The following is a 26,585-nucleotide window of genomic DNA, read 5'->3' as shown; positions in this document are numbered from 1 at the left end:
CTAATCTACCTCTCTGAATTGTAATGTGCCTCACTCTAATCTATCTCCTTCCCAAAATGTGTTGGTAAATTCTCTCTCATTCCTTCCCTTTGCTGAAAGGGTCATCCATGTTTAAGGATGTAGGCAGATTCTGGCCAGTTATTTTTGTACTTCAGCCCTTTTGACTGGGATATGTTGATGATGGTAGATATGTTTGAAGGGCTATAGGGGCAGTCCTATATGTATAATCTATTTCTATAAGACCCATGTTGCCTTCAACTCTTGTAATGTACAATCTCAGCATATGCTGAATTTTACAGGATTACATTGTTTGTATAAAGACATTTTATTGTTCTTACAACCAACTCTTTAAGAACTTTTATCAGGCCAATCTATTCCAAAACTATTGAAGAGCACAAGAATTGCAAGTTGATTGATAGCTTTTATCTTATTTTGTGTTGTTACAGCACTTTTCAATATCAAATGCAAATCTCCTATAGCAGGAGTAGACAACTCTAGCCCTCAAAAGTAAAAAAATAGGCCTGGTTTTCAGTATACCCATAACGAATATGCATGAAAGATTTTCATTCACTGCCTGTTGTAAGCAAATGTATTGCATGCATATTCATTATAGATATCATGAAATCCAGCCCTATTTGTGGTTCTTAGGAACTTGGGAAGGCTACTTCAGTCCTATAAAACTGTTTCCTGATCTTTTCTCTCAGTAACGTCTGCAAAACTTTGTGCACCTTCATCTACCCCAAGATATTTGTATACACCATTTATGCTACAGTCAGAAATTTTTTTCAGTTTTGCCTAATATTCCTTTATGGAAAGTCAACTTTCATTCCTATGGAGAGAATCTGTGGAGATTCTTGCTTTTTCTATTCTCAATTAAGTTTTTACTCCAGTGTGGTTTCTCTGATGGAATGCGAGAGATGACCTTTCACTGAACTTTTTACCGGATTCAGCAACATGAATGGTTTCACTCCAGTATGGATTCTATGGTGGATTTTTAGCGATTTTTTATGACTAAAGCTTTTGCCACACTCAGTACATGTAAATCTTTCAATTCCAGTGTGAATCCTCTGGTGAATTTTGAGAGACCCTGTGTGTCTGAAGCTTTTACCACACTCAGTACATGTAAATGGTTTCACTTTACTGTGGACTCTCTGATGATCTGTGAGGGTTGCCTTCCGACTGAAGCTTTTTCCACACTCAGGACATGTGAATGGTTTCAATCCCGTGTGGATTCTCTGGTGGACTGTGAGGTTTGTCTTCCAATTGAAGCTCTTTCCACATTCAGTACATGAAAATGGTTTTACTCCAGCATGGATTTTCTGATGCCTTATGAATTCTGTCTTTCGGAAAAATCTTTCACCACACCTAGTACACATAAATAGTTTCACTCTAGTGTGGATTCTCTGATGGACTGTGAGGTTTCCTTTCTGACTAAAGCTTTTACCACACTCAGGACACGTAAATGGTTTTACTCCAGTATGAATTCTCTGATGGATTATGAAGTAGGTCTTCAGACTAAAGCTTTTACCACACTCAGCACATACAAATGGTTTTACTCTAGTGTGTATTTTCTGGTGACGTGTGACATATGTCTTCTGACTAAAGCTTTTCCCACACTCAGTACATTTAAATGGTTTTGCTTCAGTGTGGATTCTTTGGTGGGTTGTAAAAGATCGCATGTGACTGAAGCATTTACCACACTCAGTACATGTAAATGGCTTTAATCCAGTATGGATTTTCTGGTGGCTTCTAAGAGATGCCTTCTGAGTAAATATTTTACCACATTCATTACATGTTAAAAGTTGCACTCCACTATGGATTCTCTGGTGGATTTTCAGAGATTTTGTGTGACTAAAGCTTTTTCCACACTCAGTACATGTATATCGTTCCATTCCGGTGTGAATTCTCTGGTGAATTTTGAGCGACCCTCTGTGTCTGAAGCTTTTACCACATTTAGGACATATAAATGGTTTCACTTTACTGTGGATTCTCTGGTGGACTGTGAGGTTTTCCTTTCGACTGAAGCTTTTTCCACACTCAGTACATGTAAATGGTTTCGTTTCAGTGTGAATTTTCAAGTGATTTGTGAGATATCTCTTCTGATTGAAGCCTTTACCACACTCAGTACATGAAAATGGTTTCCTTCCATTGTGGATTCTCTGGTGATTTGCGAGATATCTCTTCTGACTGAAGCCTTTACCACACTCAGTACATACAAATCGTTTCAATCCAGTTTTTATTCTCTGGTGATTTGAGAATTTTGTCTTCTGACTGAAGCTTTTACTACAATCAGTAGATATAATTTTTTTCTCTCCTTTGTGGATTGTCTGTTTTGGGACATCTTCCTTCCTATTGAAGCATTTTTTAGACTTTATACAGGAGAATGGTTTCTCATCAGTATGGGACTTTTTTCCTTTTGGAAAGACTTTCCTCTGATAGACGCTTTTATTGCATTCATTACGTGAATTTTTTCTCTCTCCTTGGTAGAATTTTGAATGTTTTGTAATGTTTTCTTTCTGATTGAAGATTTTGTCACCATCAGTAGAAGAAACTGTTCCTTGTCCTGTGCAGCTTTTCTTGTATTTTGTAAGACTTGTTTTATTAAAGCTTTTTGAATCCTCTGCTCTAGTACAAGGTCTCTCTCCTTTGTTGATTTTCTGATGTTGCATTAGTTCTCTCTTCTTACTGAAACCTCTTCCACACTCAGAACATGTAAAAGGTGTCTTTCCTGTGCATATTTTCTGTTGTACCTGTAGTTCTTCCTTCTGAGTGAAGGTTTTCCCATAGTCTGCAGATGTAGATGGCCTCTCTTCAGTGTGAGATCTCTGCTGTGATTTCAAAGTCACAGAATCCCTGAGGAGTATCCCACATACATCACATACACATCTTTCTTCTGTGGTCTTCTGCTCTTCTGATGTATATGTGATATGCCTGGCACTTTGCTCACTCAAAGCAAATTTTGCTGTTGAATTTCTTTGCTTTTCTTTGATAGATTGATTCCTGCACTTTTTTCCCCACTCAGAACAGGAAGAATTATCCTCTGCATCTCTTTCTGATAACATCTTGTTCTCTTCTGGATTCTCACTGAGCTCCCAGGGATATGTGTCTGTATTATATCTGGGATCATCATTTTCTAGATAAAAAAAAAAGTAAACATTTGGCATTAAGGTAGGAGAAGAACAGTTTAATGAGTTCAATACTACAATAACATTTGCTTTTTCTTGTTATTCTCCTGAAGAGGACAGTGTGAATGTTTTATAAGCTTTGTGTCCTAACATTGGTTTCTAATGTTGCATCTTGTCTTCTTGCATGTGAAAGAAAGGGATAGGATGCAGAAATATTTTCTGTCTCCGTGTTCATGGGGGACGATTTTCAAAGCCATTTACCCAGTTAAGACACAAATTAGACAAACTGGTTTTCTGTAAATTGCCCTCCCTCCGTGTGTCTAAATATATGTGCGGATATCTAACCACACTGAGCGGAAGCATTGCTAGAGGTGAGTTTAGATTGGGGAAAGGCATTTTAAAATCTTTGTACACTCTTTTCCATGTCAAAAGTGCCCGCAGCCGCGGACTTTGTTCCCAGTGTGAACAGAGTGAAATTTCCCCATGTTCTGCAGTGAGAAAGTTGAGATGAAGGATTGAGTCTGGGACACACAAGAGGTAACACAAAAATTGGAGTGGTACATAACCAGTATTAAAAAGGATAAATTCAATGTATAAGGAGGATTCCAAGAGCTAATGAACAACATAATCAAACAATAAAAATGGAGTATAAATTTAAAAAAGATAATAAAATAATAAAAACTAACAAATTAAACTAATACACAAAACATTCCTAGGCACCTAATATGGCTATGTTTTGACATACAAGTCTGCACCAGGGGTGAAAATATATATTTTTTTAAAAACCCTTCTCTAATGCCTATAATCATACAAATAAAACCTTTATTAAATTATATATCATACAGGTTGCTCAACATATGAAAATAAATAAAACAAATAGAAAAAAGTGTTCTGTTCTGTGAAGCTTTTTCATCATAAGTTAATGGCACACTATGTTGGTTTCATAATGATTTTATGAATTTTACTTGTTTTTGATCATTGTTTATTATGTTTATTTTGTTGTACTTCATCTAGCATGGATTGTGTCATTATAGGTGAAACAATTTAAATAAAAAAAATAAATATGAAAGGATAAAAGATTACATAATTGAACAAATTAACTATGAAGCAGAGACTAGAAGTGAAGACCATCCATTAAGATATTATCAGTGTTAAAACCATAGGAACAAATTGCTAAAAAATAAAAATGTTATCAAGATTGAAAGATAAAAGTGATGGTGCAACTTACAATTTCTCTGGGGCTAGCCTCTTATACCCTTTCCTCGGGGACTGTCCTCAGATGAATTTTCTGCTTTTGCCTTCTATAGTTTTTATATATTCTCTCTAGACCAGGTCCTTATAAATAAGAATCTTACCACATCCTGGGGACTTCATCCAGCTCCACCTGGATCACAAATTCCTTAAGTCCCCCATGAGGAATATCTACCAAGTTACAACTTTCAAGCTTTGTAAAAGTGCATGCCCATTCATGCTCCCATTCCTCATCCTCTAGACAGTGGCAGTCTTTGATGACATGCTCTTTTCATTCACAGTGAGAACACATCTCCAGGTCCTGCTCTGTTTTAATCTCAGCACTCACCACCAAGGTTTTATCAGTCCTTTCTCCCCTATAAGTGCAAAGCTCCTCTTCATGTCCATTCTCTAAACAAAAAAAACAAAAGGAGAAAGTATTTGTACCCTTGCTACTGAGTTGTTCTGGTATCTTAGAGATTCCCTTTCTCCTTTGACTTGAGGGTCATCCCTGTTTTGGAGGTTTTCCTCTATCAGAGTAGACTTTAATCTCTAGCATTGGCTGTGTCACCAAGTTAATGTCCATAACTTCACCTCCTTTATATTGACAGTCTATGGTCAAAAGATCTCTCTTTCCACAGTTGAAACAAGCTGGCGAGGCTGGGGTCTGAGATCTAGGTATGACACTAGCGTTGTCCATCTCAAAGGACTACAGCTGGGGTCCTACAATCTCAGTGCTGCACCAGGGAGCCTGTGCAGGATGCATTTCCAGACTCCATACCAGGTTGAGCCTAGTGGAAGGCATCTGCCACTTCCGACGCTTTCTCCAAAGTGAGCTCTGGGTGTCGACGCACCCAATTCCGCCCAGGCCGGTCCAGCCCATCCAAGAACTGTTCCAGAAGAACTCGACAGGCCACTTTAAGGCAGGTCTTAGCCTTTGCAGCTACATCCACCCGGTATCCTTTAGTCAATGGAAAAGGCTTAGAGGACTTTCCCTAGGCTGTAGGGTTCCATGCCAGAATTGTCGTCTGTATGTTTCTGTAGCATAACCTGCCCTTTCCAGGATGGTGCTCTTGATTTCCAAATAGGTGGTTCTTCCAACCACATTTGCAGCTTGTAAAAATATAAGAACATAAGATATGCCATACTGGGTCAGACCAAGGATCCATCAAGCCCAGAATCCTGTTTTCAACAGTGGCCAATCCAGGCCATAAGAACCTGGCAAGTAACAAAACACTAAAAAGATCCCGTGCTACTAATGCCGGCAACAAGCAGTAGCTATTCCCTATTGATTAATAGTAGTTTATGGACTTGTCCTCCAGGAATTTATCCACATCTTTTTTTAAACCTAGCTATACTAACTACCTTAACCACATCCTTTGGCAATGAATTCCACAGCTTAATTGTGTGTTGAGTGTGTTGTATTATCCAAAAGAGTAAATAACCAATTCACATTTACCCGTTCAAGTCCTTTTATGATTTTGTAGACCTCTATCATATTCCCCCTTCAGCTGTCTCTTCTCAAAGCTGAATAGCCCCAATCTCTCCAGCCTTTCCATGCTTTTTGTCATTTTGGTCGCACTTCTCTGTACTTTCTCCAGGGCAACTATATCTTTTTTGAGATACGGCGACTAGAATTACACACAGTATTCAAGGTGTGGTCTCATTATGGAGTGATACAGAGGCATTAGGACATCCTCAGTTTTATTTGCCATTACCTTCCTAATAATTGCTAACTTTCTGTTTGCTTTTTTTGACCGCCATAGCACACTGAGCTGACAATTTCAATGTAATAACTGTGAAGCCCAGATCTTTTTCCTGGGTCATAATTCCTACTATGGAACCCAACATCGTGCAACAACCGTATGGGTTCTTTTTCCCCTATATGCATCACCTTGCACTTGTCCACATTAAATTTCATCCGCTATTTGGATGCCCAATCTTCCAGTCTCACAAGGTCCTCCTGCAATTTATCACAATCTGCTCGCGATTTAACTACTCTGAACAATTTTGTGTAATCTGCAAATTTGATCACCTCACTCATCGTACCACTTTACAGATCATTTATAAATAAATTAAAAAGCACCGGTCCAAGTATAAATCCCTGAGGCATTCCACTATGAATTCCTGTCTGCTACCTGCCCCCTCGAAAGTGTAAATAATTCAACCTTACCGCTTCCTGCAAAAATTGTAAATACTACAACCCTGTTTGAATTATATTTAATGCTGTTACCTATCTTAATCTTCCTGCCCTTATGTTAATGCCGCTGGTTCTATGTATCTCTTCTATTTGTTAAACCGTTCCGTGTAAACCGATATGATGTGAAAACGAATACCGGTATATATAAAAAAAAATAAATTGAAATAAATGAATACAGACCATTTAATCCTGTCTTTTAACCAGTTTGCAATCCATAAAAGGACATTGCCTCCTATCCCGTGGCATTTTAGTTTTCTTAGAAGCCTCTCATGAGAGCCTTTGTCAAACGCCTTCTGAAAATCTAAATACACCACATTTACTGGTTCACTTTTATCCACATGCTTACTCACCCTTTCAAAAAAAATGTAGATTTGTGAGGCAGGACTTCCCATAGATAAATCCAAGTGTCCCATTAAATCATGTCTATCTATATGTTCTGTGATTTTATTTTTTATAATAGTTTCCACAATTTTTCCCAGCACTGAAATTAGGCCACTGATCTACAGTTTCCTGGATTACCTCTGGAGCCCTTTTTAAATATCGGGGTTACATTGACCACCTTCCAGTTTCAGGTACAATGGATGATTTTAATGATAAGTTACAAATTACTTTTAATAGGTCTGAAATGTCATACTTGAGTTCTTTCAGAACCCTGGGGTGTATACTATCCGGTCCAGGTGATTTACTTCTCTTTAGTTTGTCAATCTGGCCAACTACATCTTCCAGGTTCACTGTGATTTGGGTCAGTTCATCTACATAGTCACCTTTAAAAACAGTCTCTGGAATGGGTTTCTTTCAGACATCTTCATCAATCACAGGCTTCCTGCTTTGAATATAGTTGAAAATTTTATGATGATGTTTTGCCTCTATGGACATCTTCTTTTCAAATTCTCTCTTAGCCTGTTTTATATTTAACTTGCCAATACTTATGCTTTTTCCTATTTTCTTCAGATGGGTCCTTCTTCCAATTTTTGAAGGATGAACTTTTGGCTAAAATAGCCTCTTTCACCTCACCTTTTAACCACACCAGCAATCATTTGGCCCTCCTTCCACATTTCTTAATGCGTGGAATACATCTGGACTGTGCTTCTAAGATAGAACTTTTTAACAATGTCCATGCCTGTTGTATACTCTTAATCTTTGTATCTGCACCCTTCAGTTTTTTCTAACTATTTTTCTCATTTATCAAAGTTTCCCTTTTGAAAGTTTAGTGATAAAGCCATGGATTTATTTATTGTCCCCCTTCCAATTATTAGTTCAAATTTGAAAGGCTTCTTGGTTTATGCCTGTGAGCAAATTTATCAGGTATGTGTTCCAGTTGGCTTCCGGCCAGCTAATCATGTGAGCAATCCTTTCAAATACTTTTAGGGAAAAACCTCCAGGTCCTTCCCTGGCTTCATTTTAAACAAGATGGGAGGTAGTGGGCTTGTCCGGGTCATGGCAGCTTGCATGCCTGAGCTATCTGCACCAGAATCCCCTGTTGCTGGGTGATGGGTCATATACGGTTTGCATGGCCTTCTAGAAGGACTTGTATCACTCACTCCATGTCAGTTTATTGGGTCTGGTATCACAGTGAGTTCATGAAAAGCCCTGTGCTGCTTCGGAGCTTCTCCACAAGAGAACTTCTCTTTTCTCTTTATAGGGAAAGAGAAAAAAAAAAGCCTGCCTGTTCAGTTCTAACTTATTGTTAAGTCCTTCTCTCCAGGTGGAGCTACTCTCTTTAATCTGTTATAGTCACTGTCCTGGGCCACTACTATCTCTAGGCCCCAGGAACATTTTTTTTTAATTCACCCTCTTTTCTCTCCTCTGGTTGGTGTAGGTTTTTAGCTGTGCAATGCTTAGTGCAGAGATCTCACTTCTTATACCATATGTGGTACCGCGCATGGTAGGAATAACCAGAGAATAGAATAAGGAGAGACTATGGTGGAGTTTTCATAAATTTTTATTATTACACAACAGAAAAATAGCCCGCTCACCTTCGCAGTTCTTAAACAATGAAACAATACTGCAACTTACAAGTTCTCGATCTGGGCCTTTCTTAGGTTCTTTCTCTCCCCGGGCCTCCTCCTCCATCTCTGGGCCTAGCCTCTTATCTCCCTTCATGAGGGCACGCCCTGATAGCAACTTCTTTCCTGTCTTAGCCTTAAGGTGGACCAGTCTAAATGCCTGGTCCTGGGCTTTTAAGGAGGATCTATCACACTCTGCTTCACACACTCCACCACCTCTCTCAATATAACAAAATATAAATCATGCACAGATCATATAATAACTTAACACTAAAAATTCCATTTGAATTATGAGCTTCTTGGCAGAATCTGAAACCTTTAATTGAATCAGCACACAAATTATCTAAAAATATTGTGCATAATCTTTTAAAACTACAGAGGTCTCTTCTTTAGATGTCACTTCAGAGACATTATTCACATCTGAATAATGAGATTTGGTAACATAGTAATGACAGCAGAAAAAGACCAAATGGCCCATCTAGTTCAATAAACTCTTAGAGTCAGCAACTGTGGAGAAAAATCCTTTTTTATTAAATGCTATGAATAATATAAGGTATACCTAATGGAGAGAGAGAGAGTGACAGTGTGCTACACAAGGCACCAGTATGGAGTTCTCTCTCAGATGATTTTACTGATAATGGGGCATTATAAACATTACTGATAATGGGGCATTATTCACATCTCCAACCCATAAACCAATAACTGGGTTACACAACTGTCAAAATATTTCTGTGACTGGCTATTTAATATAAACAATTAATCCAAGTGGCTATATGTAAATGTGCTCTTGTTGAGTATACAAATGCTATCTATGGGTTTGCAGCTAAGCTGAAGTGACAGCGTGGTCTTGGTGTTTTCTAATCATAACTAACACTGTGGCCTGGAATCCTTTTAGCTTAACCAGTATTTTTATGTAACATCTTCTCTTCTGTGGCGTCTTGTCTGTCTAGCAAAAGAAAGGCACAAAACTTGAGCATAAATGCTATAGAATACTTATGAGTTATTATAAAGCTACTTATGATACAAAACAAAACAAAAAAAACCCCAACTTAGAACAAGAATAACGACTCCTTGTATAACGTGCCAAAAAGTGTTTCATTGCCTTTTCACTGCTTTCCATCACACGCTATGACTGCAATAGGGCCCTTAGCACCTACATCAATAGCTCATGTATTTTTGGATAATAATTACATTGATCTAATAAAAACCAGCACAGCATACAGAAAGCCCAGTTTATTCCAGAAGCCACACAGCTACATTATTATTCCAAAGATTAAATAGAAAATAAAACGCTTTTCTCTACCTTTGTTTTCTGGGTGGGTTTTCTTTTGAATTTTCTTGATCTTTTTCCTGATTTTCTCTTCTTCTCCTAACTCCATTCCAACCTCTCCTTTCCATTTTACTTTTTTTTTCTTTCATCACTGTCTCTCCTTTCCTGATATCTGTCACTCCCTTTCTTCTAAATGTTCATTTCTCTCTTCTCTGCTTCTAAATCTCTCCCTTTCATCACAATCACTTATGAACTGGTCGATCAAGAGCGACCCTCAGGCTGAAGGCCAGCAATGAATGCAGATTGCCATCCGAATGGTAGAATCAAATATTTCTGAGTAGGTATGTCAAATTCCATGCAGCAAGCGTAATAGGACACCACCCAAAGCCTGCTTTCCTGATTCAAGAAACCAAAATGATATGAGATTCACAGAGAAGATGATTCAGTCAGTGGACACCAGCCAAGTGCTTGTTGAAGATATAAAACCTAATGGCAACCATGTTTCACATAAGCCCAGAGGCATGACTCCACCTGGACTTTTAAGATTTCAATTACTTTTGGCTAATTAAGACCTTCAGGATAATATCCAGGTCATGAATCTGACCTTTTCTGTACTTGGCCATTTTGAAATGCCTTTCCTCAGCTCCATAAAATCTCGAATTATAAATTTCTTCAGAAAAAGTTAAAAGCTCACTTATTTCACCTGGCATTTTCTCAGTTTTGCTCAGCCTCCTACTGCTTTTAATATGTACGAATGTTTATTTCTTTTGGTATGTTTTAGTGCTTTCTTATTGTTTATTCATTTCTATGTTTATGATGTAAGCCACTTAGCATGGGTTTGTCCAATATAAGTGAAATATAAAAGCATGTAAATAAACAAAATGACATCACTCTCTCTCCTCATTCTTAGATCTCATCCTTCCCTCTGCCTCACTCCTCTTCTATCCTTCACCATCTCTCCCTATCCAAACACTTCACTTCCACAACTCTCCCCTCTATTGCTCCTCTCATCCTCTTCTTTGTTCAGATGCTCACTCCAACCTCCCTCAGTCTCCCCACAGGAACTGCTTCTGAGTAACCTTTCAAATGCAAGGCCGCAAGACAAAAAAGTGATCTACCTGATCCGGGAAGATTGGCTCTTGATGCAATAACCCCTGCAGATGACCTAACCTTAGGGGTCCATCCATTGCAAGATTTACAAGATTTGCAAACCACGGCCGATGTGGCCACTCTAATCACTCTTCATGGGTGCAACACTCTGCTTATGAGAGATCACAGAGGGGAAAAACGTATAATAGGATTTCTGTCAGCCAAGAAAGGACTAGAGCATTGAGTCCTTCAGATCTGACCTCTCGCCTGCGAATAAAGAACCGGCTTGCCTTGGCATGACGTGTGAAGCCATCAGGTCCAGCTGGGGACACCCCCACCTGGCCTTAGTGAGATCCATGGCTTCCGAGGACAGCTCCCAATCTCCCAGATCTATCTCCTGCTGGCTGAGATAGTGCACCTGCACACTGTCCATTCCAGCTGTATGAGACGCCCCCAGCCCTGCCAGCTGCTGCTCCACCCAGAAACAGCTCCTGGGCATCCTGAGCCACTGTGCCTCCCTTTGTCCCGCCTTGGCAATTGATATACAACACTGTTGTTACATTGTCTGAGAAAACTTGCACTGTCCGATCTTGTACTTGTGGGAGAAAAAGAGAGCAATGCCATGAGAACCGCCCTAGTTTCTAACTGATTGATCGGCAATGGAAGTGTCAGTCTACCACCAACCTTGGGATGTCTACCCTTGACAAATAGAGCCACGACCCTTGAGGCTGGCATCTGTGGTCACAAACACCCAGTTCAGAATATCTAATCCTATTCCTCTCTCCAAACTGGGACGAGAAAGCCACCACAAGAGACTGGACTTGGAGCCCTAAAGTGGTAACGAAAGCTGAAAGTCCTCTGACATCGGACTCCACCAAGACAAAAGCACTATCTGGAGGGGCTGCACGTGAGCAAATACCCATGGAACTAATTCCAGCGTAGATGCCACAAAACCCAGGACCTGCAAATAATCCCAGGCCCCGAGTACCAAAAGCCATACCAGTCGATGAACCTGAGCCTGCAACTTAGTCACCCTGTCTGAAGTAAGGAACACCTTTCCCGTATGGGTCTTGAACCGCTCCCCCAGGTACTCCAGCGATTGGGATGGAACTAGATTTCTCTTTGATTGGTTCACCACCCAGCCCATAGATTGCAACATCCACATGACCCACTGAACTGACTGATGACACTCCAATTCCGACTTTGCTAGAGTGAGCCATTCGTCCAAGTAAGGGTGAACTAGCACTCCTTCCTTTCTCAGTGCTGTGGCTACCACCATCGTCACCTTGATGGTAGTCACCAATCTGAATGGAAGAGCCCGAAATTGCAAATGATCTAGCAGCATGTAAGGACTGGCAGAACAAAATTCTCTTGACTGGAGCACTAAACTCAGACTCCAGCCTTTTCTTCTTACAATTTTACTTTATTATTAACTTCACACAGCAAATAAACTTCACAATACGGCCATCCCTTCACAGTCTTCCATACACACAGGAGCTCCTACTCCTCGAGCATCAGGGCCCCCCATACCAGCTAGGCTTACACTCTTATTTCCCTCTAGCTGCTCACACCCTCTGATCTCCTCCTGCCCCGCAGGGTCCCGCTCATACAACACACTCCCTTTTGGGGATTTAAGGTGGACCAAGCTTCTAGCCTGGTCCTGCACAGGTTTATAGAGGAAAACTAGGGGCACTCCCTCACATAGTACCATAAACTGCAGAAACCTTTTATGTTCTGGCGAGATGGGAATGTGTAGATAGGCTTCTGTTAAATCCAATGACGACAGGACCTCCCCTGTTATGTACCGCAGCTATCATGGCCCGCAACCTTTCCATTAGAAAATGCGACCTGAAGTGCCACATTGACCTTCTTCAGATTCCAAATAGTATGGAAAGTGCCTTCCTTTTTTGGGAGTACAAAAGGCACAAGATGATAGTGGAAAGGGGCTTAAGGATATGATGCAAGCATTTGATTTGATTTGGAGGATATTTGGAGAGAGAGAAACCCAAGTGGTAGAGATTACACATATTTCTCTCCGAGGTTTCAAACATAGTTGAATCAATTTTTTCTTTTTTTGTGTAGTAGGGGAATAGTGACGATGGATTTTAAACCTGACATTTTGGGGTGTACTATAACTGCTCATCATGCAATCTCCCTGTCCTTTCCGTTCCATGGGGTTAGAAGTCATAGACTGTGGGGACTTAATATATCTTTGTTAGGTAAACAAGACTTCAGAGATAAAATCAAGAAGGTTATGGAGGACTTTTTGGTGCACAACCCTCCAGACAACTTTAACCCTACTCTTAGATGGGAATCCTTAAAGGCAGTGATCTGTGGGCATATGATATCCTTCGCTAGTTATCATAATAAACAGAGAAAAGTTAAACAGGAGTAGTTGGAAACTCAAATTAAGTTGCCGGAAAGCAAGCACAAATTAGATTGAGCCAGAAAGTCATATAAAAAGTTATGTATGTTATGGGCTAAATTTAAAGACTTGCAGGTTGATGACATTGAAAAATCAATGAGGTTTTCACAACAAAAGGTATTATGAGAATGTTTGTAAAGCTGGTTCTCTTCTAACTAGAGCAATACTGTCTCTTATCGAGGAACTCCTTAATTTATGGCATTGGAGGTGGCCAAGGGAATATCAAACAAATGCCAAAAGATGTTAAAAACTTTTAAAATGGGAGGTGAACAAAGCATCATCAGGCACGGCCTGAACCGGAGGAGTAGGATGATCTTTTTTTGGCTCTTTTGGGTTTGCCTCAGGTGGAAGTGGAGGATGTAGAAAAGTCACCGGGGTGCTGAAAGCGTTGGCAGGAAGGAAAGTCCCAGTCCTGATGAATACCTGTTAGAATTTTACAAAATCTTTTAAGGGAAGTTGATTCCTATTTTGGGCAAACTATTTAACTATCTTCATTCCCCAGGTGCCAGGGTGGGTTCTCTTACAGAGGTCTTAATAGTGTCGATCTACAAAGCTACTAGGAATCCACTGGAATGCTCATCTTACCTGCCGATTTCTCTTATAAATGCTGATATAAAGATATTAGCCACAATCTGCCAGACCCACCTAGAAGAGGTTACTACCTACTTTGTTCCATTTGGATCAAACAAGATTTATCAAGGGGAGAATCTCGACAAATAATACAAGGAGATTTAATATAATTCACTGGGCCAAACAAAAGAAGATGACGGGGACAGTGATATCTATGGATGCGAACAAGGCATTCAACAGGGTCTCCAGGTCTTGTGTGTTTGTGGTGCTGAAACATTATGGGATACCCAGGGAATTTCTTTCTTGGATACATGCTTTGTATATGAATCCCACAGCGAGGGAGGTAGCTAATGGTTCGGTGTCAGCTCCTTTCACTATTGAGAGAGGAACATAAGTTTGCCCCCATCCCCATTATTATTCGACCTGGTAGTAGAGAAATTGGCTCAAGCATTCAGGAAGTTCGAGCAGATAGAGGGGGGTTGTGTGTAATAATGAGTCTCACAAAATTTTGCTATATGCGGATGACGCATTGTTGTATGCATCTAATCTACCCCACTCTTTGCCTGCATTGATGGTGCTTATTGAGAAATTTGGGGAAATCTCAGGTTATCTGATTAATTTCAATAAATCTAAATTGCAGTATAAGTTATTAAATACCTCTACTAACATTACAGGACCCTGCACTGTCTTACAAACACTAATATTTTCAAACTTAGACTACTGCAACTCCCTATCACTAGGCCTACCTTTCAAGCTTTCTAAAACCACTACAATTACTCCAAAATGCCTCTGCTAGACTATTACTAGGGTCAAGGAAGTTTGACCACATCACCCCCTCGCTGATGATACTGCACTGGCTTCCTGTGCAAGCCAGAATTCATTATAAAGTATTAACCCTAATCTTCAGTATCATCAACAATACTGACCCATGCTTATTAGGAGTGACACTTCAACACTACTCACCACAGAGAACCCTAAGATCACAAAACAAAGGACTTGTAACTGTGCTTTCTACCTGAAACATACATCTAACGCAAATAATGGACCGAATGTTTTCCATAACAGGCCACAAGTTGTGGAACTCCCTCCCAGATTCACTACGCCAGTTAAAAGATTGAAAGAATTTCAAACGTGAACTGAAAACATGGCTCTTTAGAAAAGCCTACGATTTAACATAAAATACCAAATATACCGATAACCTCAACATCAGTACATGGCATGGAAGTGGACAATAAGTAATGAATAATGTAAAGCATATAGGTAGCAGAATTAGAATCTGCATTTGCTGTAATGCTGACTTTTAAAGTGAACAAATATGAAGTCTATAAATCTGCTGTCATGTTGACCAAGAATATGTACAAGAACATAAAACTGCTATGATGTAGAACCCAAATTATGAATGCTGGCACAGAATGTGATTGTTATCCAAGAATATGAACGCTGATTTTGTAAACCGTTGTGATCTTATTCTGGAACAACAGTATACAAAACACACAAATAAATAGACTGTACCATACTCCTGGTTTGTTTGGTTTTTTTTATTTGCAAAGTTTAGTAGTGCCAGCTCAAACTGTTGGGAGAGAATGTGGGCAGTCTGGAAGATAACTTTTACATTTAGTGGGAGTGTCAGGACATCCAAGTGTTCTGGGCTAAAGTGTCCCATTGTATTTATGATATTTACGGGCAATGATTGGTGGCCAGTCCTACTCTCTTTGTATTGGGGAATTGGTCTACCAGATGAGAATGAGAGGTTATAGGAAATTAGTGGGTCACATGTTACATGCTGCGCATTCGACAGTGGCTCATCAGAGGAAACGATCTTCTACTATTTCATATTGGGAATCTAAAGTGTCGGACATTGCTTTAATGGAAAAATTAACATTTGCCTTAAAATACCAGGTAGACAAATATTACGCAATTTGAAGGCCATATTGGACCTGGTGGGAATAGGGTTTTGTTTTATTTCCTGTAATGTGAACATTGTGGTATATTGGATATGCCTTTGTTAAGCTACTGTGTCATCCAGGTATTGTTGTATGTTTTTGGAAGATACAAATAGAGTATTCAAAAAAAAAAAAATTGCCACCCTAAGCAGGGCCAGTGCAAAGGTATTAGGTGCCCTAGGCGAACCTTCTGCCTTGCATCCCCTCTCAGCCCAAACACACAAGTAAAAATTGTACATTTATAACAGATTTTATATGAAAAAGGACGTTCAAAGTAGACTAGACTCTTGATGTAGTGCAAACGGAAAACAAACACACTGGAGAAATTACTTACCTGATAATTTCGTTTTCTTCCTTAGTGTAGACAGATGGACTCAGGGCCAATGGGTATAGTGTGCTCCTGATAGCAGTTGGAGACAGAGTCAGATTTCAATCTGACGTCAGCACTACATATACCCATGCACGAGGCTCTGATCCTCAGTTTTCTCCTTGAAAAGCAATTATGGATATATGTGTGTTTGGATAATTTTGATTAACTTGATACTTGATTACTCGGATTGGTTGACGTGGTTTCTAGCTGGAGACCACCAGGGCACTCAACCGAGAAGCGCTGAAACTTGGTAATATGGGTGTCTGAACTAAAGATAAGGGTTGGCTTACCCGTGCTTGTGTTGCTCTCGGGGGGAGGTTCCCCCAAGGATTCTTGATTACAAGGCAGCCATGGGCGGGGTGCTGAGTCCATCTGTCTACACTAAGGAAAATGAAATTATCAGGCAAGTAATTTCTCCATTTCCTAGCGTGTAGCAGATGGACTCAAGACCAATGGGATGTACAAAAGCTACTCCTGAACCGGGTGGGAGGCTGCCCGTGGCCCATTTAGTACTGCCCTTGCGAATGCTGTGTCCTCCTGGGCCTGAACATCCAGACGGTAGAATCTCGAGAAAGTGTGGATGGAGGACCACGTTGCTGCCCGACAGATCTCTGCGGGTGACAGCATCTTGGTTTCTGCCCAGGACACTGCCTGGTCCCTTGTGGAATGGGCCTTGACTATTAGAGGTGGAGGCTTGCCTGCCTCTACGAAGGCCGCCTTGATTACTTCTTTGATCCAGCAGGCTATGGTTGCCCGCGAGGCGGCTTCCCCTTGCTTCTTCCCACTGTGAAGAACGAATAGATGGTCAGTCTTTCGTACAGGTTCCGATCTTTTCAGGTATCGGACTAGGAGTCTGCCGACATTCAGGTGGCGAAGAAGGCGTGAGTCTTCAGAGTCCTTGTGCTCGTCTGGGGATGGCAGCGAGATAGTTTGGTTAGATGGAAGGGAGAAGCCACCTTTGGCAGGAAGGAGGGTACAGTGCACAGCTGTATGAATCCCGGCATGAATCTGAGGAACGGCTCCCAGCATGATAGTGCTTGAAGTTCGGAGATTCAACCGGCTGAGCAGATTGCCATGAGGAACGCCATCTTCAAGGTCAGGAACCTTAGGGACAGGCCGCAAGTTGGTCTGAACGAAGCTCCCGCTAGGAAGTCTGACACTAGATTGAGATTCCATAGGGGTATCGGCCATTTTAGAGGTGGCCGAATGTGCTTGACCCCTTTTAAGATGCGGGAGACATCTGGGTGGGCCACTAGGCTGGTGCCGTCCACCCCGGGTCTGAAGCTGCCCAGGGCGGCCAGTTGCACCTTGATGGAGTTGAGGGACAACCCTTTGTTCACACTGTCCTGCAGAAATTCCAGGATCATGGGGATTTTGACTGTCCGTGGAAGGATGTTGCGGTCCTCACACCAGGCTTCGAATATTCTCCATACTCGTATTTTCTGTTAAGAAAGTGGAGAACGTGCATGCTTGGAGCAGTATGTCAATCACTGGTCCTGAGTATCCCCTCTTTTTCAGGCAAGACCTCTCAATGGCCAGACCTTAAGTGAGAATCTCGTTGGGTCTTCGCGGAGGATCGGTCCTTGTTGGAGTAGATCCCTGTGTGGAGGTAGGCGTAGAGGGTTTCCTGCCAGAAGTCTTTGCATGTCTGTGTACCACGGTCTTCTTGGCCAGTCCGGGGCCACTAGAATTGCCAGCCCTCTGTGGTGTTCTATCTTGCGGATGATTCTGCCCAGTAGTGGCCATGGAGGGAAGGCGTACAGTTGGTCCTCCTGTGGCCAGGCCTGGACGAGGGCGTCAATTCCCTGGGTCAGCAGTTCTAGTCTTTGGCTGAAGAACTTGGGGACCAGGGTGTTGGACCCGTTTGCCAGAAGATCCATGGCTGGGGTTCCCCAGTGGTTTACTATCCGCTGGAATGCTGCTGTAGACAGTGTCCATTCCCCTGGATCCAGACTCTCTGTGCTGAGGTAGTCCGCAGTGACGTTGTCTTTTCCCACGATGTGGGCGGCTGATATCCCTTGTAGGTTTGATTCTGCCAACGTCATTAGGGGCTCTATTTCTAGAGACACATGCTGGCTTCTGATTCCCCCCTGGCAGTTGATGTAGACCACTGTTGTGGCGTTGTCCAAAATGACTCTGACTGATTTGCCCCAGAGACTGTAACTGAACCTTAGGCAGGCTAGTCTGACTGCTCGGGCTTCCAGTCGGTTTATGTTCCATGCCGACTCTTCTTTGTCCCATGGCCCTTGAGCTGTTAGCTCCTGACAGTGGGCTCCCCTTCCTCGCAGGCTCGCATCCGTGATGAGCAAGGTCCATTCCGGTGGGGATAGGCTTGTTCCCTCGCTCAGATGGTCCTTCTGATATCTCAGATCGAATGTCGGTATATTAAAAAAAAATAAAAAAATAAATCTTGTAGCCACCATTGTAGCTGGTTCCGAACTGTCGCCGGTAGCCAGAGGGGGGGGGGGGGGGGGGCGGAGTAGTTTTGAGACATCGGGTTCCACCGTGACAGTAGGGAATGTTGTAGGGGCCGCTTGTGGGCCCTTGCCCACGGGACTTCTATGGTTGATGCCATGAGTCCGAGGACTTGGAGATAGTCCCATGCTGTGGGGAGAGTGGAGTTCAACAATGCTCGTAGTTGTTCCATCAGTCTCCTTCTCCTTGTGGGGGGGGGGGGGGGGGGGGGGGGGGAAGGGTGACCTTGTTCCATTTGGTGTCGAACTGGGCTACCAGGTACTCTAGGGATTGGGAGGGCTGCAGGGGGCTCTTGGGTGTGTTGACGACCCACCCGAGGCTCTGCAGTAGTTCCTTGACTCTGGTGGTTGCTTGATGTCTTTCCTCCGGTGATTTCGCTCTGATCAGTCAATCGTCCACGTATGGGTGCACGAGGATTCCTTCTTTCCTCAGTGTCGCCGCTACTACCACCATGATCTTGGTGAACGTTCGGGGAGCCGTAGCTAGCCCGAACGGTAGAGCCTGGAACTGGTAGTGGTGGCCCAATATCGTGAAGCGTAGGAAATGCTGATAGATGCGATGGATTGATATGTGGAGATAGGCTTCTGACAGATCCAGGGAGTCAGAAATTCTCCCAGTTGTACCGCCTTTATGACCGAACGCAGGGTTTCCATGCAGAAGCGGGGTACTTTCAGGTAACGAGGTCCAGTATAGGCCGGAATGTTCCCTCTTTCTTGGGCATGATGAAGTAGATGGAATAGTGCCCAGAATTTTGTTGGTGTGTGCCTTTAGGGCGAGGAGTTTTGATAGTGTGGTTTCCACTGCCTTCCTTTTGGAGGGGTCGTGGCACAGAGAAATCATAAACTTGTCCGGGGGGGTGCTGTGGAAGTCCAGGTAGTATCTCTCTCTCAGATGATGGATAGGACCCAATTGTCAGACGCTACTTTGACGCTACTTCGACCCATCTTGCCCCCTATGGTCTCTTCCTGTAGATGGGTCTGCTAATTCTCATTGCATGTTGCGACTGGGGCCTGGTCCCGAGCCTGCTCCTCTTTTGTTTTGTCTGTTCCGAAAGGACTGCCCCCTGCCGGAGGGGCGAGGGGCTTGGTAAGTGTTTTTGTATGCTCTAAAACGCTGGGATCCTCTGTCCTTGGGTGCCCGGAGAGAGGGGCGTTGGTTCCTCTTGTTTCTGTCCTCCGGTAGACGGGGTACTCGCCCCATTTGTCTGCTAATTTCTCCAGTTTGCTTCTATACAAGGTGCGTACCAGGTCTGAGGATGCAACCTCAGACCTGGTATGCACCTCATCCAGGACGCAACCTCAGACCTGGTATGCACCTCATCCAGGACGAGAGGCTCCTGGATGAGGTGCGTACCAGGTCTGAGGTTACATCCATGAGGAATGATACTGCTGGGTCCTAATGCCTCGATTGGCTTAGATGCATCCCTGGCCATAGCCAGGCAGGCGAGTGATACCACAGCGCAGCAGGCAGCGATCTGTAAGGTCATAGCTGATACATCATAAGACTGCTTGAGGATGGATTCCTGCCATCTGTCATTGGCATCCTTGCGTGAAGCTCCTCCCTCGACTGGTATGGTAGTGCGCTTTGTGGTGGCACAGACCAGGGCATTGACTTTGGGAAACCTCAGGAGTTCCTTTGTTGTGGGGTCCAAGGGGTAGAGAGCTTCTAGGGGTAGAGAGCTTCTAGGTCGATCAGTTGTTGTACGGCCTGTAGTGTAGGAAAATGGTGTGAGGCCTGGCGGAGTCCAGCCAGGAAGGGGCTCGCCTTGGACTCTGCTGTGTTGCATATGTACTCCCTGGAGGAAAGGAGGAGCAGGGGTGATATGATTCAGACTTTCAGATACTTGAAAAACTTTAATGATCCAAAGACAATGACAAACCTTTTCCGTCAGAAAAAAATCAGCAGAACCAGAGGTCACGAGTTGAGGCTCCAGGGAGGAAGACTAAGAACCAATGTCAGGAAGTATTTCTTCACGGAAAGAGTGGTGGATGCCTGGAATGCCCTTCCGGAGGAAGTGGTGAAGTCTAAAACTGTGAACGACTTCAAAGAGGCGTGGGATAAACAGTGTGGATCCATCAAGTCTAGAGGGCGTGAATAAAGAGGAGGCAGCAAAACACTGCACGGAGCGGCAGTAGCTACAGAGGCATTCATGGAGCGGGATATGCCAGTGGCCAGTAGTTGGTGTTCCACCTTCACGGAGCGGAAGGATGGAGGGCTGCTATCTCCAAAAACAAAAAAAAAACAAAAAAACAAACAAAAAAATAAAAACAGGGGTGGGTAAGAGTATGGGGTAAGGGTGTGGCCTGCTTGTTACAGCGATTGCTACCCCTAATTGAGCTGGACGTTCACTTGGATGCAGATACGGCGCTGCTCTCTAAATTGGTGGTGGGCTGGAGGGGAACTAGGGCTGGAGGGTACTGGAAGCCAATAGTAACAGGTGGGAGAGAATAAAAGGGGAAAAAAATGGATAAAGTGCGTAGCTTGCTGGGCAGACTGGATGGGCCGTTTGGTCTTCTTCTGCCGTCATTTCTATGTTTCTATGTGTCCGGGATAGCCAATGCCTTCAGACTCGTGGCTACGAGATCTGATAATTCGTCTTTTGGAAAGAAGCGCATCATGGTTTGATACGGTTCCGTTCCTGGAGGGATTTCCTCCTCTTCCAGGGGTTCTGATTCCTCCTCAGAGTCATCTGTGTCCCCTAAGGGGAGGTATTTGTCCGAGGGAGGCTCTTCTGATGGAGGCTGGGAGGGGCCTGGGAGGTTCTGGATCACTGGCAGGGGTTGTGGTTGTGCCGCTGGTGGCCCTGTCTGTGCGTGGATGTAAGATTGCAGCTCAGTGAAGAATCCCGCCCAGGTGAAGTTGCCTGGGACCGCATTGGGTCCGACGGCGCTCCCCGAGGGCCCGAGTCGGGAATAGAGAGGTCCGGGGTAGTCTCGCTGGTAGATCCAGAGTCCTCCACAGGCTGAGGGGGACCTTGTCTCTGTTCCCTCCAAGCTTCTTCGCATAGCAGGCACAGGGCAGAGGACAACTCGGGTTGCGCCGCTCTCAGATGGCATGCCGGACACAGGGCTTGACTCTTAGCTGTCTTAGACGGCGATGCCATGATTTGCGCGTGTATCCTGTACAGGTGCACATGCCGGGAGGCCTGGTTATGCGCTCCGGTGCGCCTATGTTGTGTGCGTAGGAGCAGAAGATGCACGCGTAGCTGAGCACATGGACCTAGTTGTGCGCCCGGCACCCTTGAGCATGCCGCTGTGTGCATGGCGCAGATGCGCGCGCAGCTATGCACACAAGCACTTTGTGTGCCCGGCTGGCTGCTGAGCGCATGGCTCAGTTATGCGGACAATGCGGCAACCAAGGGGGGGAAGGCGCCAGCGACCCACGCGATAAGATGGCGGCCCCCTCAGGGGGTCTCCACGTGGGAGGACCCTCTTGCCGGATTGGGGTCTAGCCCGGACGGGGCTGCTCAACCCAATTGTACAGACGCCAGAGGGACGAACTGTGCAGCTGTCCAAGCCTCGGAGACTTAAAGAAAGTTTTCTATCTTACCTTGTCTTGGCGCTTCCCGGTCCTCTGCCGGGTGGTCTCCGGCTGCGGGGGGGAGGGGGGAGAGGGAATTACCTTCACCGCCGCGCTCGGTTTTGCACCTGCTGCGTCTCAGCCGCTCCCTTTTCAGGGGGCTAAGTCCAAGCTGGGTCGGCTACCGGACCAAGGCTGCCTCTCAGCCGCTCCTTTTCCCGGGGACTAAGTCCACACCGGGACCGAGGCTTACCTCTGAGGGATCTCAGAAATCACCTCAGGAAATCTCAACTGGGGGAGGGACCCTTAGGTATCACCGCAGGAGAACGGGGCTCGTTTTGAGGTAAGAACATAAGAACATGCCATACTGGATCAGACAAAGGGTCCATCAAGCCCAGCATCCTGTTTCCAACAGTGGCCAATCCAGGCCATAAGAACCTGGCAAGTACCCAAACACTAAGTCTATTCCATGTTACCATTGCTAGTAATAGCAGCGGCTGTCAACTTAATAGCAGGTAATGGACTTCTCCTCCAAGAACTTATCCTTTGTTTCTCCTTTAAATTTGGAGTTTGGTTTTCTAACGCTGTGCAAGTGTGTATGAAGTCCCGAACTGAAGAGCAGAGCCTCGTGCACGGGTATATGTAGTGCTGATATCAGATTGAAATCTGACTCCGTCTCCAACTGCTATCAGGAGCACACTATACCCATTGGTCCTGAGTCCATCTGCTACACTCTAGGAAATACCATTCTTCATAAAATATATAATAAAACCATACAGGTAAAAAGAATATTTCAAAATAGTAGACAAATAGAATGACATCCAATAATTAAAAACTCATAAAAATAAATTGTTCCAACTCCAAAACAAAAATTGAAAACAGTGCATATGATGATTAAAACTAACAAGAATATAAATTGAATCACTCACCATGCCTGGGAACTTTTGATTTCCAGATACCTGAGATTATCATGGATTAACAAATGGGGTGGGGAGTGGGGTTTGTTGTGCACAAACATTCTCCTTTCTCTCTCATATACACACACAATTATACATGTTCGTTCTCTCCTTACACACTAACATACACAGGCTCTCCCACACATGCATACTCTACCAGACACACATGCTTTCTCACTCTCACATCTTCATTCACTCAGTCAGGCCCTCTCTCACACAAACACCTAGGTTCCTTGTCTCATTCACATATGCACCCTCACACAGGCATTCCCCTTTCTCTCACCAACACCAATGCTCTCTGGTACACATATAATCCCTCTCACTCAGAGCCTCATACAAGCTCCTTCTTTCTCACTCACATAGGCATTCCCCTCAGAGGCTCTGTCTCACACACACACACCTTCCCTCTGACTCTCTCTTACAAACCCCCCTCATACACACTCTTCTCTTGCACATACACACCCTTCACACAGGCTCCCTCTCTGGCACACACACCCTCACACAGACTCCCTTTGTTTCACACATACACACATGTACACTCACTCCCTCACACAGGCTCCCCTCTATCTCACACACAGAGAAACAGAGGCACCCTCACATACACACATATCCTTCCAAGCTCACTCTGGCTCACAGGTTCTCTTGGTCTCTCCTCCTTCCTTCTGCAGGCATATGTGCTCTGCCTCCAGTTCTCCCTGGCCTATCTCTTCTGTCTTCAGCCATTTCTAGGCTCCTCTCTCTTCTGCCGCAGATGGGATGGGCTCTGCCCATGGTGATAATGGGCAGGGAATCCCTATCTTCCCCGAAACCTCTTGCTGCTTGCCACATGGAGGCAAAATGGCTGCTGCTCTGGTGCCGCTACAAGCAGTTTCCTTGCAGAGCCTCATCGGTTATCACGCCTGCTCTACATTGCCTCCGTGTAGCTTCCTTCTACCCTGGAGGCACACACAGCACATAGCGCTGCTGCACTGAGCTGCAACTGTTTCTCCTCACAAGCCCAACAGCTTTCCCCGTGCTCCATATTCCAGTCTCCCACTGCATTCACTGTCAAACTGCTGCAAATTTCCACCCCGTTTAGCTGCCTCAGACCCCCAGGCTGCAACTGTGCCTTCCCCACTCCTCTTGTCCTTCCCATGGCTCTAAACATGCCGCACTGACTCCCAAACTTCTATTTATTTTTTTTAAGAGGCAAATCCCCTGCTCTACCAAAAACAAATAAAAGAATGCTTTCCTGCATTCAGTCAGAGTTCAGCAGTAGGGAACGGAAGACAGGATCTCAGAGGGACAAAAGGAGTCAGAACCTCTGGCTTTCAATCCCCCTGGATGCTTCGGGCTGAGCCAGACCAGGGACACCAACACCCTGCTCCACCCAAAGAATGGCCCACTAATGAACCTAATATCTCAGGGAGCAAATCTTCCTTCTTCTGACTTCTATCTTTATTTTCTCTCCTTTTTTCCCCCCAAAGCTCCAGACTGCAGGATTTACACTTCTACTATCTGCTGGAGACAGAGAAATATCGAGAGGAACTACAGGTGGCACTCTTGTTTCGTAGCAGTGACTGAAAAGTTTTTATTCTCTGCCTCCATCTGTTGGTAAGGATGCAAAACCCACTCATCTGGACTAATCTGGGGTATGAATAGGAACAGAGCTTGCAGACCAGGCTACTCTGGAAGAGTTAGCAAGGCCTCCAGAGGGGTTGTTACCTCTATTCTGGGAGCATTTCCAGGCTCCGGTGCCTGGTGATGTTCCTGGGGCCAGCAAATAAAGGCGATACAAACACCTGTTGAACCCATCTCTCCAGCGAAGCCATGACTGAATGTCCCTCCTGTCCACCTGCCCTGAAACCAGTCAACATAAATATTCAGTAGTCAGAACCACAGTCATTGGCACCGGCTATGAATTCCTTCCTAACCTCAAAAACTAAGGGGCAAAGGAGAGTCATGGATTAGTAACCACCTTCTTGGATGATCAGTAAGCTGGGGGACATGGTCAGGGGAGTGAAGTGGTAGAATTAATAGAAAAAGGATAGGAGAGGAAATATTGGAGGCCAGGCATAGGGTTAAAGACTAGGACCCTGGCTACTGAATATTTCATGTGCTGGCCAATTGGGGGAAGGGGGACATGGCCACCAGAAGCCTTCAAGAACCTGGGGGGGGGGGGGGGTACAACAGCAGCTTGAGGGCATGGCTGTGATTGAGTGTTGTGCATTTTCTTTGTGAGCCACAGCAATGCAGGATTTAAAACACATAGAACTCAGATTCTGTAGTTTAGTAAAATCCACAGGAATGGGCTGTTTTATTTACCACAGCTTAAAATGGCCCCAGAGTAATCACTGCAGCACTCACCCACTTCTTTTTTTTTTTTTTTTTTAACAAATATCACCAGGAAAACCTCACATTCAGAACTGTCTTTTTTGGATGTCCCAAGGCTGCTAATACACATTTATTTGGATTTATTTCCCACCTATTTGAATAAAAAATTCACCCAAAGCAGGGTACAATATGTTAGAATGGCAACACACAGTCAGAGATTAAATTTGAAAATAAACATCTCAGCAAAAGAATAGGTTGTAGCAGCAAGCTCGAAGCACTCATATGTAAAATTGTTCCTTACTCAGTGAGCTGAGCATTTGATAATTCTCCTTCATCACCTCCTTGTAAAGCTCTTTCTGCCATTCTTCTAAATCCTCCCACTCTTCCTGAGAAAAATAGACAGCGATGTCCTGAAAGGTTATTGGGACCTGAAACACAAACCAGAAACACACTCAGCAAATTCATCATGCCCATCAGGAGAATCCCAGTGAAGGGGCTCAACAAAGTATTGGGAGAGTTTTCTGGGTGTAAATAATTCACGGTCACACAACACTGTCTCACAGCAGGGTTACAGCAACAGGAAACCAATTACATACAGAGCCCGAGACACAAAAATCTCACATTGTTTGACTCCTAATCTCTCTCCTTACATCCAGGAGGGTCCCAAAGTGGTTTTTTTTTCAGCACCCTAGGTCTGCTCGGGCTCCTATTAAAATTAGGGCTGAACCTGCAGTGTTCAAGGTTAGAAAACTGCAGCAGGACTTGTGCAGAGACGACAGGAAGTTGGGGAAAATCTCCTACCTGAACAGAAGCTCCTGCAGGCATTTTCCTCTTTGCTCTTGCTGCGTTCAGGATTGGAAATTAATTGGGGGCGCTTTCTCAGATTGGGGAAGAGCTGAATGATTGCCTCTTGCAGTGCAGCTCGGAGACTGTTACAAGGGGAAGAGAATGGTTTCTATTTTCCAGCTGTTAATCTGCAAATGAAATGATTTCAGAAGAAAATATTATTGATGCCTCTCCCTGTCTCCAGCACAGAGAGGAAAGTTCCTCTTCCTGCTGTGCGCAGCCTGATGACATCATACTGGAGGGGGCGG

General features: G+C 43.9%; 1 protein-coding gene across 2 annotated transcripts; it reads right to left on the bottom strand.

Annotated features, from left to right (window-relative positions):
* Positions 1 to 309: 309 nt before the first annotated feature.
* Positions 310 to 26,585, bottom strand: LOC115083849 (oocyte zinc finger protein XlCOF6-like). Of its 2 annotated transcripts, XM_029587882.1 has the most exons (4): positions 26,293 to 26,585; positions 25,793 to 25,919; positions 24,883 to 25,017; positions 310 to 3,133 (listed from the first exon to the last, which is right to left on the bottom strand). In XM_029587882.1, exons 1-4 carry the CDS (start codon positions 26,314 to 26,316, stop codon positions 882 to 884), a joined length of 2,538 nt encoding a protein of 845 aa, XP_029443742.1. In that variant the 5' UTR covers positions 26,317 to 26,585; the 3' UTR covers positions 310 to 881. The 2 variants fall into 2 exon arrangements, with proteins under 2 accessions (XP_029443742.1, XP_029443743.1); XM_029587883.1 differs by lacking the exon at positions 24,883 to 25,017.

This window comes from Rhinatrema bivittatum, chromosome 2 (assembly GCF_901001135.1).
Source record: "Rhinatrema bivittatum chromosome 2, aRhiBiv1.1, whole genome shotgun sequence".
In the NCBI taxonomy this organism is placed as follows: Eukaryota; Metazoa; Chordata; class Amphibia; order Gymnophiona; family Rhinatrematidae; genus Rhinatrema; species Rhinatrema bivittatum.
The sequence above is the reverse complement of the archived record's forward strand: the minus strand, read 5'-3'. Positions and strand labels throughout refer to the sequence as shown.

Coding starts and splice junctions, on each gene's coding strand:
- LOC115083849 (XM_029587882.1), bottom strand. CDS start 26,316: ATGCCTGCAGGAGCTTCTGTTCAG. Junction 25,920..26,292: donor CTGCAGGAGCTTCTGTTCAG/GTAGGAGATTTT, acceptor TTTGTGTTTCAG/GTCCCAATAACCTTTCAGGA. Junction 25,018..25,792: donor TCAAATGCTCAGCTCACTGA/GTAAGGAACAAT, acceptor GACTGGTTTCAG/GGCAGGTGGACAGGAGGGAC.